Source organism: Lonchura striata, chromosome 4A, assembly GCF_050655825.1.
Source record: "Lonchura striata isolate lonStrDom1 chromosome 4A, ASM5065582v1, whole genome shotgun sequence".
In the NCBI taxonomy this organism is placed as follows: Eukaryota; Metazoa; Chordata; class Aves; order Passeriformes; family Estrildidae; genus Lonchura; species Lonchura striata.
The window spans coordinates 1,771,740-1,790,627 of record NC_140742.1 but is presented as its reverse complement, the minus strand read 5'-3'; the positions used below and the strand labels follow the sequence as shown (position 1 = coordinate 1,790,627).

Sequence of the window (18,888 nt, the reverse complement as noted above, 5' to 3'; positions counted from 1 at the left end):
CCCAACATTCCTTGGGTAATTTGAAGGAATCTTTATTTTTTTGCTCCTGAGGAATGTATTTCAGCTTTCAAGCTTGTCTAGTAGAATTTGGGAGCCTTTACTTTGCATTTTGTTATAATAACTCCTTTTATAGCTATATAGTTATAACTATAGTTATCTAGTTATAATAACTCCTTTTTTAGACCAGTGACTATCATTTAGTGGACTTTCTCTCCATGATAATAGAATTTTATTATTTTTTTGAGTCAGCTGTCAGGGAGGTGGAAGATGTCTGTGTGCACACATCTATGTGCAAAATACACACACTTGATGATGAGTAATCCTAATGTGATGAATTCATTTTTCAATGCAACCAGAGTTTTGTATTGATTTTTTTTTTTCTTTTTGCTTGTTTCTTGAGCAATCTTAAAATTAATTGTCTGTTTACTGGATGTAGTACTTACATTATCCACTCTGAAAAAAAAAAAAAAGAAGAAAAAAGGCAAGTATTGATCTGGGATAAATATTTGGTTTTGGAAAATAATTTTATTACTGAGATCTGAGTAATAAATTACTCAGATCTGAGATCTGTTTTGGATAAAACTTTTATTTAAACATGATAAAATAAAGCACAACTCCTTCCTGCACGGACTGAGGTAGAAGACTAATGACTGAGGAGTAATTGCAAATCCTTAAAAACAGATTATCTCTGGATTTTATATTGCAGTGCATTATGTTATTTAAGACAGAAATTACCTACAACCTTTGGTTGGAGAGGTAAACAGCCTTTGGCAGAAGGCAGAGAACTTGGTTTTGTTCAAATAAGAAACATCAATATCAGAATTCCTGGGATGTATCATGACCGGCCAGGGAGAGCAGCTCTTCCTGTGCCTGCACCAGAGCATCTTCACTGCCCGAGCATGGAATGCTCAGTGAAAATAGAAATACAGCAGGAAAAGTGCTCAGGCTGAGGGAGGTGCTGCAGTAATCCACTAAAGGTGAAGTTTGCTGTTTGATACGTCCAGAGGATCCAGCTGCTTTTTGAACCCCCAGTGCAGCAGGAGTTCCCAAATTCTGCTCTGTGCGAGTGGAACTGAAAGGGAAGAGGTTTGTTTTTGGGATGTGCAGGTACAGCTGCTGGTGCTGTGGTGCTGGATTCAGGTGAGGACCAGGAGCTCAGTCCCAGTGAAGCTTTTGCAGCTTTCTGGCTGGATCAATGTGTGTTCTTCTGTTAAGTGGTGCTACGTTGCTTTTTGTCCATCGTGCAAATAGAACAAGACAAGCTGTTTATCCACTCTGAGCATTACTGATGAGGGGACATTTATTGTCCAGCAGCCCTTGTTCTGGGAAGGGGGAAAGATTTCTAGCATAGGAGAAGGTCTATAATCTCATAAAAATCAATAGAGAGCCTTTTTATAGCTATAATAAAGTGTCACTCCAGTGATGGTTCGTACATAAATTTTTCCTTGCGTTGGTTGCCAGTTTAACCCTCACACCTGAGAGCTGCATCCACAAGCACCTGGGAGAACCCAGCCCCATGCTGGCATTGGGTTATGGTGTGATTGGCATGGGTTAAATGCTTTACTCTGTGCCAAGGGAGAGTTTTCTTCTGGTGGTGTTTTCCTGGCTTACAGAATTAAACACCTTACTCTGTCTCCCTGGGTTTGAGTGGTTGTGCTGTGTACCTTGCTTTAATCCTTTCCCAAGCAATGGATCTCGTGCTTTTGACCCTCAAATTAATGCTTCAGCATTCAGCTGGAGCTGCTTTCTGTAGCCCACACTGATCTGGCAATTTATTTCATTTATTTTTAAACTGAATTTATTTCCAAATTCTGTCTCTGGGGCAAAGAAAGGCGATAGACTCAAAACCTGTATTTTAAAATTTGAACACCACAGTGTTAAAAATTTATCCTGAATCATAGAATGATAGAATATTCTGAGTTGGAAGGACCCACGAGGTTCATCAAAGTCCAGCTCCTGGTCTTGTAAGCACAACTTAATAGGCTCTTTTTGCTTTTCATCCACTTGGCTGGAGTGTGTAGAACAGCAGAAATCAGGCTAAGCCATTAGGTTCTTTACAAGTCAAGAAATGTTATATCTATTGGGCAAAATTACTGCAAGTAAAAAGCTGAGCATAAAAAGTATTGCATTTATATGCAAAAAAAAAATAAATAATGGGTGTGTTACTGAATATGAGCATATATTGAATATGAGTATATGTTGAATACAGGTGCAGGGTGTGAATACAGAAACAACCAAGCTGCCACCTGCCCAGTTCTTACCTTCCTTTTCTATTTTTATATTTAAATATTATATGCTCAACTACACTCAAACGGCACCTATCTTATGTTTCATTACACAAGTGGGCTTAGGATTTGATTTTTAAAGTACAGATATTGATTCTAAATATCAAGGAGGCCTATCTGCATCCATTGTGTTAAAGATTAATATAGCAGAGACTTGTTTATGATTGGGCCAAATACATGAATTTGATACATTTGTTCAAGATCTAAATACATGTTTACTACAATGTGCTAATGCTGACTCTTGTTCTGATGTTGCTCTTGGTGGCAAAACATGTTCCTGTTGTAATTTGAAAGCAAAATAATTTTGTCCATTTAGAAAAAAAGTACTTTATCCACTTGATGATGTCAGAGAGATCAAAGACTGCAAATCCCACTACTGTTGTTCACAGGCAAATTGAAATGCAATTTCTTTTTTCCATGCAGATGTTTAGCCAGTAAATCTACTATTTTTTCAAGTCAGAAGAACTTCTGTGTATGTAACACATTAAAGCCCTTTAACTTCATACCATTACTGAGCATTGTTTAGTCTTTAATCGCTGAATTGGTATGAATTAAATTGCTTTCTTAATTGCCTAAATACCTTATATTTTTAAAAGCCTGTTTTTCCACTGCACTCATTTATTCCTAACAGGGTAATCCTTAAAGCTGAAAGGCCTCTATTAAATTGAACATCGATGGCAAGCCTGTCATGAGGATTATAGAATTAGAACTTCAAGTGATTTAGAGAATGAGAAAACAAATAGGAGATTTTACACACGCATTATGTATTCTTCTTAAATAAATCCTTTATTTCATTTGTTGTGTATGTTGTAGCTTACTTCTGTGTAAGAACTGTGCTAGATGAGTAAAATTCTGTTAAAACAATTCTTTGCAGATGCATTACTAATTCTCTGTCAAGTGAAGAGTGCTCCTCTCAAACTCTTACATGCACCTGCTCTGCCTTTGTGAATAAGAGGGAATCACTGCTCCTGCTAGATCTGCCATCAGCTCACACATCCCTTCTTCACATCTGCACAAAAATGGGCAGACTCAGAAATTTGGTCTTAAATTTCTTCTCTCATTCTCTTAAATTCATGATGTTGTGTAGACAAGTGCACCGTGCCATGGGACTTAGCCATAAAGTTATTGGAAATTTGCCACTGGTCCTATATTCAACAACTAGTTCAAGAGTTTTATTTTAATTTTTTTTTTAACTAAAAACACTCATTTCAGCAGTTCATGCATTCAGGCTAATGGAGAACAGAGCCTTATCACTTCCAGGAATACTGAATTGTTTCAGGCCACTAAAAATGCCTTGCAGTCAAAAGAATAGCAAAAATATTCATTTACCTGTAACTTCCCATTGTGCAGAGTTTTCCTGCAGCTTTTCATGAATGCAGCTGGATGCATTACATTTCCTTTAGCAGCAGCCAGGATTACCTTTACTTTTTTGTTATTCTCTCTTCTGGTAAGGCAGGGTGCATTTATTTTGTGTATCTCTATAGAATTGGTCTCCAAGTCTTTAGCCTAACACAGCGTGGTTTAGATTTCGCTCCAAGAAAAAAGAGTTGATTTAAAACAAAGAGATCCTTTAGTTTGGTCAAAATGCAAATTCTGGCTGTTAGCATAGTGTCCAGCTATGCAGCATTTCAGGGATTCCCGTGGAGATTTGGCATTTATGGCACTGAAGGAATGCTCTAATTTCAGTTCTGTTGAATCTCTGTGCACAGCTGGTTTTTACCTGGGGGATTCTGAACTGGCAGTGCTAAAATCTCAGAACTTTATGGGTTGTCTTGAGATCTTGTTCTCATCAAAATTAATCATTCTTTCTTAAAAGATGAAATCGGGTGGATTTCTTAGGTAGTCCTAAATTATGAGGAATTCTAGAAATTTAATTTTAAAATAATCTGTTTATTTGCAGGCAACCCATTATTGAAATATTTTAAGACATTTATTTTTTTTCCTTTTTGTTTTCTCCCGTGTTCACTTTTTAGATTCGAGATACAAAATCATCAGATCAGAAAACCACCCTGCTGCATTTTCTGGCAGAAATCTGTGAGGAGAATTACCGGGACATCTTAAAATTCCCAGATGAACTGCAGCACGTTGAGAGTGCAAGCAAAGGTAAGCAAACACACCAAGCACCTAAAGACAGCAGCTGTTTGCTTTGACATGAAATACTTGCAGCATTTCATCTGGGATTGTGGGATTATGTAACCTGCAAGCACTGATAATCCACATGGATTCTGCTTTTCTGGTATTTATTGAGCTGGGAAGTCAGGAGGGAAAAACAGTAATAGAGCAACTCCTCTTCTTCTGTAGTAGGCTGTGAAAATAATCCAGTTTATTTCAGTGAGGTGCTCTGTGCCAGCAGTGCAGGGGTGGTGTTGAGTGTCCCATCAAACCTCTGAAGAGTGAGCTCTGAGTGTGCAAGGAGCCTTCCTCATTTCCACACCTGGGAGAGAATAGCAAATAGCTGTGCTATTAATTTGTTATTATTTATGCAAATAAATATATTTATGTATAAAATATAGAAATATGGTATAAAATACAAAATTATGTGTAATAAATATGAATATTTATTATTTAGGCAAATAAACAGCTTGCTCTGGAAAAATCCCAGGCTGTATATGAGTAGATCTAGGTTAGTTGTGCTGCACAGGCCACAATTAATGATTATTTTTGGTTGGCCAGCAGGCCAGGCTGGGCATGTGGTAGCTGAACTCATCTGTTGGACACATTCTCATGTGGCACAGACTGTGCTGCTTGGCACCCTTGTTGCTGTTTTCTGCTGAGGCAGAAGTAGGTGGTAGATGAAGATAACACAAACTTTTAATTTGCTCATTTAATCAGAAGATAAATATAAACAGATCATTATAACAATATAAAAAATATAAATATAAATATAAATATAAATATAAATATAAATATAAATATAAATATAAATATAAATATAAATATAAATATAAATATAAATATAAATATAAATATAAATATAAATATATACAAATACCTGGGCAAGCAGGAGTACATGAAGGAGAATAGATGGGAGAAGTAGCTGGATGCACATTTCCACCAGCCCTGTCCAGGTTTTCTCCTGGAAACTTTTGTCTCCTTTTCCCCAGTGATATCAGTCAATGTCTCTCTTCAGAGCAGTGATTAGCTGTTGGATACTTTATTAATTAGGCCATCGTTTGCTCTCAGTCTGTGTTCTCCTGGCTGCTGGGAGCAGAGCTCTCGTGTCCCCGAGGAGCTGGGGAAGTTCATCCATCAGCCCAGCTCTGCCATGGTTTCACCTCACACTCTTCACACTTTTGTGTGTCTGTCTTTTTCAGACTTTTATCTTTTTTTTTTTGCTGCTTCTCAAACCTTGCATGCACCTTTTGGTTTTTTTCCTGCACATAGCCTGTGTTTTATTTGTGTGGATTAAACGTGTCCCTGCCTCACTTTGCTGCTGATCATTCTCTGAGTGCCTCTGGACAAAATGGGGCTGATTTGGGTTTTTTGGGTGTCTGTGCAGGGCCAGGAGCTGGGCTCAGTCATCCTTGTGAGTCCTCTCCAGCTCAGGATATACTGTGGGCTAACGTATTAATTAATTTATTATGCAAGTAGCAGTTTTGCATCTTATCTAAATGCCAGAAATGTTTTCTGCCACTTGATAATTCTTTTCTGGAGGTGACTTTTCATCTTTTTCTTACTTTCTTTGTAAAGTCTTCTGGTTTACCAGGCACTTTTGATGATCTTTTATGAATTTTCTTCTGTGGGTGACACTTGACCTTGTAGCTTTGAGATTTTTATAGTTTGCTTCAAAGCCTCTGATGTTCTGTAAGTTGACTTGAGGAATTAAAATGGAATAGTCAGTAAAGTTTAGTTAAGCTATAGCATCCTAAACAGAGAAAACATATTAATGGGAGCATAGCCTCCAATAATTCTGATGCTTAGAATACATATGAAAAAGATTTTATTACACTTAAATTTGTTGCATTCTGTAAGATAAAAGCTGCATTTCCTATAAACAGCACTGGCTTCTAGCAGAGCAGAAATTCCTGTTCATTTTTAATGACCAAAACTTCTCTTCCAACCCTTCTTTGCTTTCTGGAGCAAGGCAGATTTTTGGCAAAATAAATGGGATTTGTTCAAGTTGCCTCAACTGCTCCCCATGGTGCTTCTGGGGCTTGGTTAATTGTAATGTTCATCTGCTCTGTCACACGTGCTGCTTTTCTGTGTAGGAAGGGGAAGTGCTTTGCATGAAGATTTGCACTTCCTATTTATTGTTTGGTGCTTTATAAATCAGTGGTTTTGGGGATGGACAGTTGGGTTTATTTTTCCTGTGGGAAGCCTCTTTTTGGAATAAATTGGCTGGATATGAGGATGCTGGCATCGGTTATTCATAAAATAGGAAGAAATCTACCAGCAAATATTATCTCTGCATGAATTTTAAATAAGGAACTATGAGCCAGGCAGGTGAGTGTCATTACTTGAGATGGATGCTGGTATTTTTTAGTCAGGAGGCAGCCTTGTAGTCTGAACTGTGCATAACCTTCCAAATGCTGCACTTGGCATCTGCAACTTCTTTGCAATCATGCTTCATATTCTCACTTCCATGTAAAGGAAAAAAAATCATGTTCTGCTTAATTTTCACATAAGAATAAAGAACCAGCATCTGAACAACAACTGATTTTTTTTTTTCTTTTAACAAAGAGGAGATAAAGCATAAAACTGGATTTTAATATGAAAAGGTCAATGGGATTAGATGAACTCCCCATGCATGTACTAAAATCTTCAATAATCTGATATTAGGTATAATAAAATAGTTGATCTTTTTAAAGATGGAAGATCAACCTGCAGCTTTATGAAAAGTAAAAATAAATTAGGAAACAGTTTTATTCTGGAAAATACAAGCAAAAGTCAAAATGATGAACTGTCTAGAGATCATTGGAAAATACTTTATTCTTCCTGGAAGCAGACTGTGTAAGGAAAACCAATCAAAACTCACAAGGCTGTGATGCAGTGCGTGGTTTGATGTCAGTGATTTCCTTTTCCCCCTTTCTTTCCTTTTCCCCCTTTTTTTCCCTTTCCCCTTTTCTTTTCTTTTCCCCCTTTTCCCTGTCCTTTGCAACCAGACCCAGTTCTATTGGCACATTCACTTCACTTGTTATCCCACTCATTATGGGATGTTATTCCCATCCGATTTTGGGCCTCAGTCAAATTTCCAAACAAAACCAAGGTGCCTTACAAGTCAGGTATTTCTAGACAGCCATGTGGTTAAAAGTATGACTCAGAAAATAAATTTGTTTTTAAAGTTAAGGCTCACCTGAGTGTCAAGCCTCTTAGAAATCATAAAAGTGAAATAGGGTAACACACAAAATTAAGATGATTAAAATAAGTTAGCCATGTTTTATAACAGCAGCTTAATTTTAGATATTAAGAGGAGCAGTTTTACATCCCAGTTTGTGATTTAACCATTGTGCCTGTAAATAATAAAACATAAATATAAGCCATAGCTGTGTCTTTATCTGTTGGATATCACGTCCTGCTACCTGCTTGGTCTGCCAGCAGTGGCACTCACTGGGCTGTGCAGTCACAGCAAATTGAGATTAACTGGGAAAGTGGGATATATATAATAGAAATATCTGTATTTTTTAGTCTCTTTCAGTAATAACAAGGGCTTTTTTGAGCATTTAACACACCGAGTTCTTTGCTGATCTCAAGGTGTGCCACTTGATAGTTCTTTCAAAGTGGTGTTGAAAGTAAAATCAAGTGAAAGGTGCCTTGTGGGGGTGAATTAGGTCTGTGCAGTGGACTGAAAAATACCAATATCACCAGCACAGATTTGTCACTCACTTGCACATTGAAATTCATTTCATTAATTTGCAAGCATATGGTTCTGAGGGTGGAGGCACCTCTCTAGAAAGGCCATTAGCAATCGAAACACTGGGGAATGCAAATCTGTGTGTACTTTTTATTACAAATACTGTAATAAAATATTAATTTGGAGATTTTATACAGGTACTTCACTGTGATTTAATGGCATCATTTTAGAATGGGGGAAATATTTTAAAACATCCTGTGCCACTGTCACTTTGAAGTGCAGCAATTTAAAACATGCTTATAAGCAGCAGCCGTTTTTCTGTCAGACAAAAGTTTTATAGTTTGTTGCAGCACCAAAAAAAAAAAAAAAAAAAAAAAGAAGGGTTTTAGCAAAGAGATCTGCAGCATTTCCACCTTGCACAGTGGAAATTGCTGAAGCAGATTTTGCCCAATCTGGCAGATGAGTGGTGGAAGGCACAAACCTCACAGGTGCTTCTTGTGCTGCAGTTCCAAGCAGCAATTTCTCCAAGGGCTCCTTCTGGAGCCTTGCTAAGATTCTGGATTGCCTCACACCCTGCAGAATGGCTCAGTGAATTCTCCCAGGCTGTGAAGGCTGTGAGGGTTTTTTTTAGTCCCTGTCTGTGTGTAATAAATGCTGTAGAGAGCTGTGGTTGTTCTGCATTCTGGAGCTACATTTTGAAGTTATAGTTTGGAATCTCCATTAAACAGCTTTTCTGTATGGCTTGCATTTTAAGGCTCTGCTCCTCTCCCTGAAGTGTAAGTATCAAGGGCAAAATGAAAGAACAGTCCAAATAACTCTCATGGGCTGTTGCTTATTAAAGAAATTAAAGCATTTAAGAATTTCTGGCTGTAGTTAAACCAATTCAGAAGTGAAGATTGCTTTAAATGTCTTAAGTTGTGTAATCCATTTAGAATTCCTTAATACAAGCCTCCAGAGAGAGGCAAAAGCTACAAAATGGGACTTTGTTCTTTCTGCTGCTGCTGATCTGGGGTGGAATTTGCACTTTGGTGGCTGTGAGGAAGGCTGTGGCCCCTCTGTTTGTGTTCAGGAACACCCAGAATTACAGGATATGATTCCATGCAGGTGCTTTTATTGGGAGCTCTGGGAATCAGGGGTCCAGACCCAAATCTGACTCCAACATGACTTTTGAGCGGAACATATTTTATATTCTACCATTATATAACTTACATATTAATTATTAAACTTATATTGTTCTATTGTGTACATTGACTTTATTCAACCATGAGTTTCTTGTGATCTTTCTTAGGCCCCTGACCACAGTTTCTAATGATTATTCACCATTAAACAGTAATTATAGTTAATTACTAAACAATCATCACATCTAACAATTATATCATTTATCATGTACTAGATACACAGGTGCAGTTCTAGCAAGGTACAAGACCTTCATGTATCCAGAGTATTTATTTTTTCTCAGGGCCTGCTAAGCTTAATTTTCCTTTTAACCCTAAATCCCCATGACTTTAAAACCCTTTTACTATCACCTCTGGCAGTGGGTCAGGCAGTCAGGGAGGCCAGGCTTCAGCTGGATGAAGTTGTCCAATTTCTCTGTGGGTTTTCCTATCAGCAGCAGGTTGTGTGACAGCAGCTCTGCTCCTTCTCTGTGCCTTCCTCACTTGGTGTTTACTTGTCTCCTCTGCTTCATTTGCAATTTCTTCCACCCCTGCCAGCAGTTCTGCTTCAGCATGCTCGTTTAATACATACTGATTCTGTAATTATAAGCTCTCTTTTAAAAATAAGCTCAGCTCTGGAGATCTTGCAAGACATTTGTAATTAAATCAACATCAAAGTGGGGTGAGGTTCTGGAGAGCTCTGGAGGTGCTGTCCCTCATTGCCAGAAGAGCACTGCTGATTGCTGAGCTCTGCAGCTCAGTGCTCCTGGTTATTCTTCTAAAACTGGGACATCCTTGTTCTTAAAGATTTGTAGCTGTAATATGAAAAGTCAGTTCAGCTAAAGAAGTTCTGTTCTGTGGCACTGTTTGCTGTCTGCTCAGTGAGGTAAACGTGGAAGGCTGGGGAAAGGCTGCTCTTGCCAGGGGAGAGCACACACAGAGTGAATCCCCCTCTGAGCTCCAAACCAGGCTGTGACAAAGGGATTTTCCATGGAAGTTGTCTCCACCTCCCTGCAGGTGGGCAGGGCAGTGCCAGCAGTGCAGGGTGTCTGTGTTTAGGCAGGGCAGTGGAGCTGCTGTAGCACCTGGAAAGGGGAGCACAGCTCTGTCCCTGCCCTGCTGCTGGGAGCAGGCACAGCTCTGCTGGGCAAGGACACCTCCCCAGGCCAGCCCCAGGTGCAAAGCTTGGCACTGCTGGGCACGGAATGAGTGCACAGAAGCTTGGTGAGTTCAAAAGAGAAACAGAGCAAATTGTATTGCTGAGCTCACAATATATAGAATTCCAAAAGTGACGGCGGATTGGTGTGGCAGCACATTTCTCTCCCTCTCAGGATTTTTCATAGAGGTGCACAGAGAGAAATGAAAGAGAAAACAATTTCTATTTCTGCTCCTTGTTTTTCCATGTGGAATGTGTTTGGAGAATTGTTTACCTGGGGTGTTGCTTGGTTGGATTCTGGTGAGGATTGTTTGAGCCTGGTGGCCAATCCAACCCACCTGGGGCTGGACTCACAAGAGAGGGTCATGAGTTGGGAGGGAGTTAGATATGGTAGTTAGAACAAGTAAATTTTGTAGCTCTAGTAGCTCCTTTAAGCAGTATATTAATGTATTTTAGCATAGTTATAATAAAGAAATCATTCAGCCTTCTGAATTGAGTCAGACGTCAGCATTTCTTCCCATTTGCTTGACCTGCATTTACAATAGATTGGAGGATGGAATTGCCACCTTCAACCACACTGCTCAAACCAACAGTCCATCAATTCTCTCCTGCCACAAAGAAGAATGCAAAATAATCATTATTTACATAGACAGTGGGTGAGAACTCCAGCAGAAATATGTAAACATCAGAAAGCATAGGAAACTTCTTTTAAAAGAACTTTAAAACTTTCAAAAGAACTGTAAAAGGAAACTTAACATTTATAAAAATCAGGGCAACAAAGGCACATCCATGAGAAATCTGTCAAAGATTCTGCTTTGAAGCTTCCTCAGACCAAATTCCAGCACACAGTAATAGCATACAAACAAAACATTTCCATTTGGGCAGACCTGCCCTTACTCCTAAACTTGCAAACTGAAGATCCTGTCAGGGAAAAAGTCTGCTCTGCATGGTGGCTTGGTGTTAAGCACCAGGACTTGGTATCAGAAAGCTTTCCCCGTTTTTGGAAAAGGAGGATGGTGACTCCTCTAGCTGGTAGGGTGGGAGCTGTTCTTCCCCTTTGACCCTGAGGTGTTTAAACATTTAATGTCTTAACAAACAGCAATTTACTCGGTATGAATTGAGTAATCAATGCTTGTAATTCCTGCAGATTATCTACTTGCTCACCCATTTCCCTCCAAACTGCCTTTCATTCCTTTGTGAAAGACTTTCCATCTGCCCTCGGGCAATAAGAAATAAATAGTCATTAGTATGCTTACAATGTAGTTATGGTACAAATACTGTCTAGACTTAAAAATCCATGAGTTAATTTGCTTCTTACAGACTTGCTTTTGCTCACTGAAGTAATTGATGTTGTTGGCTTTCACTTCAGAGCTTTTTCCAGCTGTGGACATGGCCATCCCAGTTCTGCATCGTGATCAGAGACCATTTAAATTTCTTATGCAAGAGGCACTGCAGCTAATCAAAATGTATCATTTCACCTCTTGTTGTGGGGAGGACTCTCAGTCTGATGCAATCTTATTTTAGAAGGGATTACTCTGACCTTTGGTACTATTGCTGTATTAATGTAAATACAAAATGCTTAGCTTGACTACAGGGAGCAGCTAGTGCTCGCCATCAGCATGAGATTAAGTGCTTGGAGCATTTTTCTGGGACTAAACTGCTCCACCAGACACTCACTAAGCCTTCCTTAGCGTGCAGACTGTGCAACTGCTTTCTCCAAAATAAGTGGATAGGATTGGTTTGATGTTTTTTTTTTTTTTTTCCAGAGGAGCAATTAATATAAGGAAAATAATAAGGTAAAGGAAATTATTCCCTTCTATGTCAGAATAATATTGTGCCATCTCTTCAGTGGCTGTGATTTTCTACTATAAATAATAATATACAAAATCATCTTTTAATCAGTCCAAGATTTAATGATGTATGATTAGATGAGCTGCATTCAGTAGTTGTGCAGAGACAATACTGATGGATCTAAGTGCTTGTATTGCTGTGTCCCTGACAGGAATAACCTGGACAATACATTATTACACATCACTTCACCTTGTCTTAGTTCTGTATGTTGCAGGGATTCTGTAGTGAGTTGAAACACAAGTTTAACTTCTGCTTTTGGCTTTTTTCTTTGTCTCTTAAATCCTTTTATCCCCAGGGTTTGAGGTGCACACATTCAAGGTGCTGCATTTCTTTCATTTGTTGTTTCATTTCTTTCCACCTTTGAGCTGCAGGGGCTGTCTGCGAGCCAACCTTTTCTAAACTGAGGGCCAGACTGCCACAATTTGACACAAAGTGAGAATTCTGCTGGTGTTTTCCTCTCTTTGGCCTGGAACACTGGTCCATGTTTAGGTTTTGGGGTTTATGTGGGATTTTAAGCTGTTTGGGGAGAACACTGCAGTTCCTTCAGGCTGGTTCCCCCCATCTGCACATATTCACAGAGACTTTAAAAATTCCATCCCTGCCTCTTACCTTTGACTTCCTTCTGAACCTGCTGTCCAAAAATTCACATCATTCCTTCCTGAGCTCATTTATCCTCTGTCTTCACTGTTCCCTGTGCCAGCAAATTTGACTGACATGTGAATTCTCAGACTTTCCCATTTTTTGGATGCTGCTTTCCACCGTGGGTGGGAGTCCTCACTGTCCTGCAGAGCTGTGAGGGTAAAGGGTTCTTTACTGCTCCTGATTTGTTCTCATTTGGGAATGTGGCAAACCTGTTCTCCTTGCTAACACAAGGAAATAAATGGCCAGGCATCCTTTAGGTTGCTTCCCCTTTTTTTCGGGGGTTTGCTCATCCTTGAGTGCCTGGGAGTTACACACAGGGCTTTTTTTTTTTATTATTATTTTTCTGGTGGGTTTTGCTGTTGGGATTTTTCTTTTCTTCATGTTTTCCTCATTTTCTGTACATGCCTCATGTTCCTACCTTGCCATCAGTTATTTATGTATTGGATTTAGTTGGTTGTTCTCTCTTGCTGCAACATTAAGTGGAATAATATTGGAATGGCTGCTCCAGGGAGGCATTGTCAGTAAGAGCCCTTGCTGCTGAAGGCCAAATGCTGCCTTTCATGTCCATTTTTGAGACCAGTTCTATTAAATGCCTAATTTTCCTGTGGAGTGATGAGCAAATGGAAGGTGAACAAGCCTCTGTCTTTGAGGAGTGCAGGGGACAGGCTGTTCAGGGTGTGCATTTTGAAATGGTTTCAAGGAAATGGCTTTGTGCTGCAAGTAGAATTTATGCTTTCATAAATTAAAACCTTGCAAGAGTTTGAAGAAATTTACATGAATTTCCCTGAAAGTAGAAGGTATTCATGTTGATTCCTTTGCACATTACTGAAGTAGTAAATCTCTAATAAAAGGGTTTATGGGAGGAAATGCAGATATTTTATTATAGTCTATATATATATATGCTCCCTATTCTGTCATCTTTTGAAATTTGTCTTGCAGAACAACAACTGCATAAATTATTTGAACAGAAACTTGTACATTTGTCTGGGCTAGGGGGAGAAAAAAGTGAACAGAATTGCACATTCTACAATATTTTTTTGTTAATTGAGTGTGAGTGTAGAAGTTAATTATGGGAAGCACAGCTTTAGGATGCAGCCAGGATGTTCCTAATTGGGCCTTTCTGAACTCAGTTTTATACAAAATTGTTACTGGAAACACTTTCCATCCATCTTAATCACAAAGTTCAACAGTTATTTGTCATTGCTTGCTGAATTTCTTGGCACTTTTGCGTTCCAGACAAAAATAAACTTTTAATCTTGCTACGTGGTCATGCATTTAAGTATTTTCAAATTGCTGCAAGCAGTTAAGCCCCGTGTTATGTTGCCTATTTACTTTCCAGCTGCTATTCTTTTATGAACACAATGACCATTTGCATCCTCCTCATTTATTTTTTTTTCAGTTCCAGCATTTTCCTTCAGTGCTGTTTGTCCCCCTCTGCATCTCCACAACAGTTCATAAAAATATTACAGTAATTCAAGTTCTTCAGCTCAAGCAAAAATGTGTGCTTTGATCATATCAAACGATTAAACTAATGCAACCAGAACCTAAAAGCTTGGATAATTTGTGTTATTCAGAGTGCTTTAGTGGTTGATTTCAAGGTTAACTCTCAAATGTGAATTTAAAAGCTACAAGGATTCTCTGGCCAATATAGATTCCCACCCCAGTTGAATTAAGCTTAAAGAACTTCCACTATAATTCTAGGATTACATGATTAGTAGTTCCTTTGGTACCCAGTATAAAATGGATAAAATTGAAAACAAAATCAAGATAATGGCTGCTATAAAGGCAGCTCTGTTGGTGCCACATGTATTTGAACACGCTCATGAAATCAGTGTTACGGCTGATGTGAGTCCTTACTTAGAAAGAAAAGAAAATTTATTTTCTTCTGAGAACAGCTCCTTTATTTACCAGATTTTTATTTCCTATGTGCTGTTTTTCAGGCCATTGTGACTCAATTTCCTTCTATATTTAACCTCATTTCTTCTTTTTTTTTTTTTTTTAATAGCAGGAAAATAGAAAAATAAATGGTTCTTCAGAAAGTACTTAGTGGAACTTTTGGGCAAACTGCTTTCCAGCAAAAGATAATGAAAACTCCTTAAAAAAAAAATTAATTGTTTGCTTTTCTTGGCTGCACTGGGTGAAAGGGGTTGTGGGATTCTCTGCTTTTTCTTAAGAGCAGAGTTGGGAGCTGAGCAAGGGGAGACAAGGAATGGGAGAGAAGTTTGGGTGGCAAAAGGCAGATGTGACTGAAGAGCAAGGGCTGCTTAAATTGTTCCGTGTGATAAGATCCAGCCTGACAATTGGGCCTCCTGGATAAGGCACAAAAGTCAGAATTTCCAGGTGAGATCCTTTGAGTTCTCCAGCTGGAGCAGGAGTTTCTCTGCAGAGGCTCTCACTTCTCACCCAGGTCTGGAATTCCTTTGTGATGTGGGGTTGCTTCACCTCCACCATGCTGCTGCGGTTTTTTTGCTCACAGGATGTTTCAATTAGGGATTGTTTAATCCAAATTGGCATCCCAGTGCTTTTCATTAGAATAGCTTGTCACACAGCAAGAAGGAGTTCTTTACATCCCCTCTTTTTTTTTTAATTAGTGTGCTGTACTCTGAGTCCTTTACTTCCTTTTGATTATCAGCAGCTCTTATTATTCAGACCTTATTCAGACCTACCTTTGCTGTTAACACAGCTCTGGGCCCCAGAAATCAGTGTAACTTCAATATAAGAAAAAATATTTAATTTTTTTCCCCCATGTCTATCCTTTAAATCATTCCTGTAACAGAAATGTACGTTAATAAGATCATTCATTTAACCAAGTACACGCATTAAGAAGATGAAAGCTCTTTGAACTCTAGTTAGTTTTTAATCTTTGAATCAGATTTAAAAGAATATTAGAAATAATAATATTAGAAATATTGGAATTTTTACCATAAATTTAAATAGAAATTGAATAATTTGAACTAATGGTAGAATTAAGTGGTGACATTTCAATGTTAAATATGATGATCTGGTATATTACAGTAGATATTTCCACTTTATTTTTATGAAGGGTAGGATTTTTTATGAGCTGTAATTCAGAAAAATATGAATCTACTTAATGGAATCATTCTCTTTCAGACTATTTATACTGACATTGTTTTTCCCTTGTCTGATACCCTTTCTGGAATCACTTTATAAACTCTTTTTTTCCCTTAGTTTCAGCCCAGACTCTGAAGAGCAACCTTGACTCGATGAACCAGCAGATCCAGCGCCTGGAGAAGGACATTGAGAACTTCCCCAAAACCCAGGACGAGCACGATAAGTTTGTAGAGAAGATGAGCATATCCTTTTGGCACGTCCTCACTGGGGATCTGAGCATTCTCATCCTCTGCTTGAGCACTTGCAGCACTAGAAAATGGGTTTTAAGTCTCTTTTCATGCATTTCTTCTAGAGCAGAGAAAAAGCATCAGTGGATGTGGTGAATGTGAGCAAGCAGAGAACTGAGGAGAGCTGAAAGCATCAATAATCAGATTTTCAAGGGGTGCCCAGACAGCTTTCCTGGAAGAATTAGTTGCAGTGAGCAGCCATAAACCCAGTATGGGGATGATTTTTTTTCTGTCTGAAAAGAATTATTGAATCAACTTTAGAAAAATACCAGCAGCAAAATTCATATATTTATTATTTTAGCTCCAGATGTGTTTTTCAACAGGCAGACTATTAATTTTGGTAATGGTTTTAAGTTGTATTTTTTAACATTTTAGAGGAATATTTACATTTGTTTTCACTCTGAAGTGTTATGTCCCTTAATTTCTGTAGAGAATAGGGACTGTGTGTTCTTTAAGTACTAGCAAGTTAAATCTGTGGGGGACTTTAATGTGATATCAGTCTAGCTTGTTTTTGTGTATCCAGCTTTCCTTTTGTTCAAAAGTTTAAAGTAGCAAGCCTACTGAAGATACAGAAGCTCACAAAAATGCTGCAAAGACTGAAAAAAAACCCCCTTTAAACAACAACCAAAAAAAAACAGAAAAAAAAAATCCCAGGTTTTTATTGTGCTCGAATCCCAGCTCTGTGTGGAAATATTGGGAGGATTGGAGTGTGGTGCCCAGTCCAGGGCATTCAGTGCATTTCCAGATATTCCTGTCACATCTCTCCTCTTTGCTGCAATGGAAGTGGTGGCAGAACTGGTGGGTTTGGGCTTTGCAGAGGGAAGAAGAAGGAGGGGATTGATGTTTAGATCCATTCACAGCTGCTCATCACGTTTGGTAGGTGGATGAAATGCAGATTTCTCCCCTCTGCTGTGTCTGTGCAAAGTCAGTTTTTTTGCAGGATTTACCATCTGAATGGAGTCAGTGACAGAATTTCACAAGTAGATATTTAACATCTCTGTATGGATTTAGTTTAACTTTCTGACAAGGCTGCTGGAAAGTAGCTTAAGGGAAACAACTCCTGACTAAGTGGAAAATTGTTTCTTATTCCTTCCATCTTCCCTTGCACCTTGTCTTAAGTGCAGGGTTCAGGGACTTGCTGCTGGTAATCACTTTTATCAGTTCTGCTGTTAAACAAAGCTCTTTATTATTTCCCTGAGCTTCATTCACATCAGAAGATCTTTCAATATTGCCCTGTAATTGTTCTGTGCCTTGTCACCCCATCAGAGGCTGAATTCTGTCACGTTGACCCTACTTTTATTCATAAATTAAACCAATTTATGAAATGCACCTTTACCACTGTTTTTTTCTTGTTAACTTTGACAGCTCTGCTTTCTAGGTGACAGAAATTGTTGCTCAGTTGTATTTTTGTTTTGCTGCCTATATGTTTACTTATAGACACGATTAGCATCACTCAGATGATTTGGTGAGGAAAAAGAGCCAAGCAGATAATATTTAACATTTTTCTCTCCGCAGCTTATCACCTGAATTTCTTAGAGAAGAAAAAGTTTGTCTGACAATGCGAAAGAGTGAAAAAAAGACCCCTACTAATGGTTGTTTGGGTTGGCAAAAATAGGAGGAGCCTACAAAATGTTCGAAAGTGAATTATTCCAGTGTCCTGGGCAGCCTGGCTGCAGTGATGAGCCTTGATTCCAGATAGGTTCTGCCCCCCAGAACTGTGCATTCCTTTATTTAACTGCCTGCTTTTATCAGCTTGGGGGCTGAGATAAAGCTGCAAGGCAGGAGCTGCCTCCACCTGGGCTCTGTGTTTGCATAATGAACAGATGACCTGATAAATGCTGGGCTTCCACTGCAAAAGTCATCTCCCTTCAGATCCAGTGGTGCAGTTTGTTTCTGCTTATCACCGAATATGTTGAGGTTTTCTACACTCCCCTATTTTTTATTAGATTGAAGAACGATCATGGAGGGTGTAAAAATGACACCCTAGCCTGCAGTGTGTATGTCTTTGATTTCCTCAGCTGCCTGAAGATTTGTTGGTGATGGCACATCCTGAGATTAGAAAGTTACAGAATTTCAGGCTGAGCATCTCTCTGAGTGGTTCAGAAAATTTGAGATGTCTCAGTAGAACTTTAGGATGCAGTAATTATAATATTCAAGGCATAGTTTCTCATTCCTGTCATAAACAAAGCTATTTGCCAGGAGTTGTGGATGAGACTTTCTGCAGAGGATGGGAGAGTGATACTGCTTGGAGTATCAGATTGATGTAGGAGGCCAGTGACAAGAAAAATACCATTCATAATAGGAATTTGTGATCATGAAATTAATAGTCAAAATACAAGCAAATTCTGTCAAATGATTTAAGTAATCTTAGTTTTTCTAACTTTTTTTAACAAATAAGCTTTTGGTGCTGAGTGACAAAAAGGTGAATAGAAATTCTAACTGCATTTTCATTTTGGATTTTTTTTCTTTGTCAGTTTCTAAGCAAGATAATTTTTCTCTTCACTTAATCAGTATTTTCTTTAGCACATACAGTTATTCATCTCAGTGCAGTGTGGCTGAAGAAAATAAAGGGATTAAAATCATCCTTCTGTGAATTTCTTGCTATATTAAATAACTTATGTGTGATTCCTGAAACAACTTTTCCATGATC

At 38.5% G+C, this 18,888-nt stretch overlaps 1 protein-coding gene across 5 annotated transcripts in view; it reads left to right on the top strand.

Moving 5' to 3' along the window:
- The window catches only part of DIAPH2 (diaphanous related formin 2), a 165,256-nt gene that overhangs the window by 68,142 nt on the left and 78,226 nt on the right, over positions 1-18,888 (top strand). For all 5 annotated transcript variants that reach the window (XM_077786471.2, XM_077786470.2, XM_077786469.2 and 2 more), the window contains 2 exons: positions 4,259-4,388; positions 16,069-16,194. In XM_077786471.2, the coding sequence (XP_077642597.2) occupies positions 4,259-4,388; positions 16,069-16,194 (256 nt within the window). The remainder of the gene's footprint in view (positions 1-4,258; positions 4,389-16,068; positions 16,195-18,888) is intronic.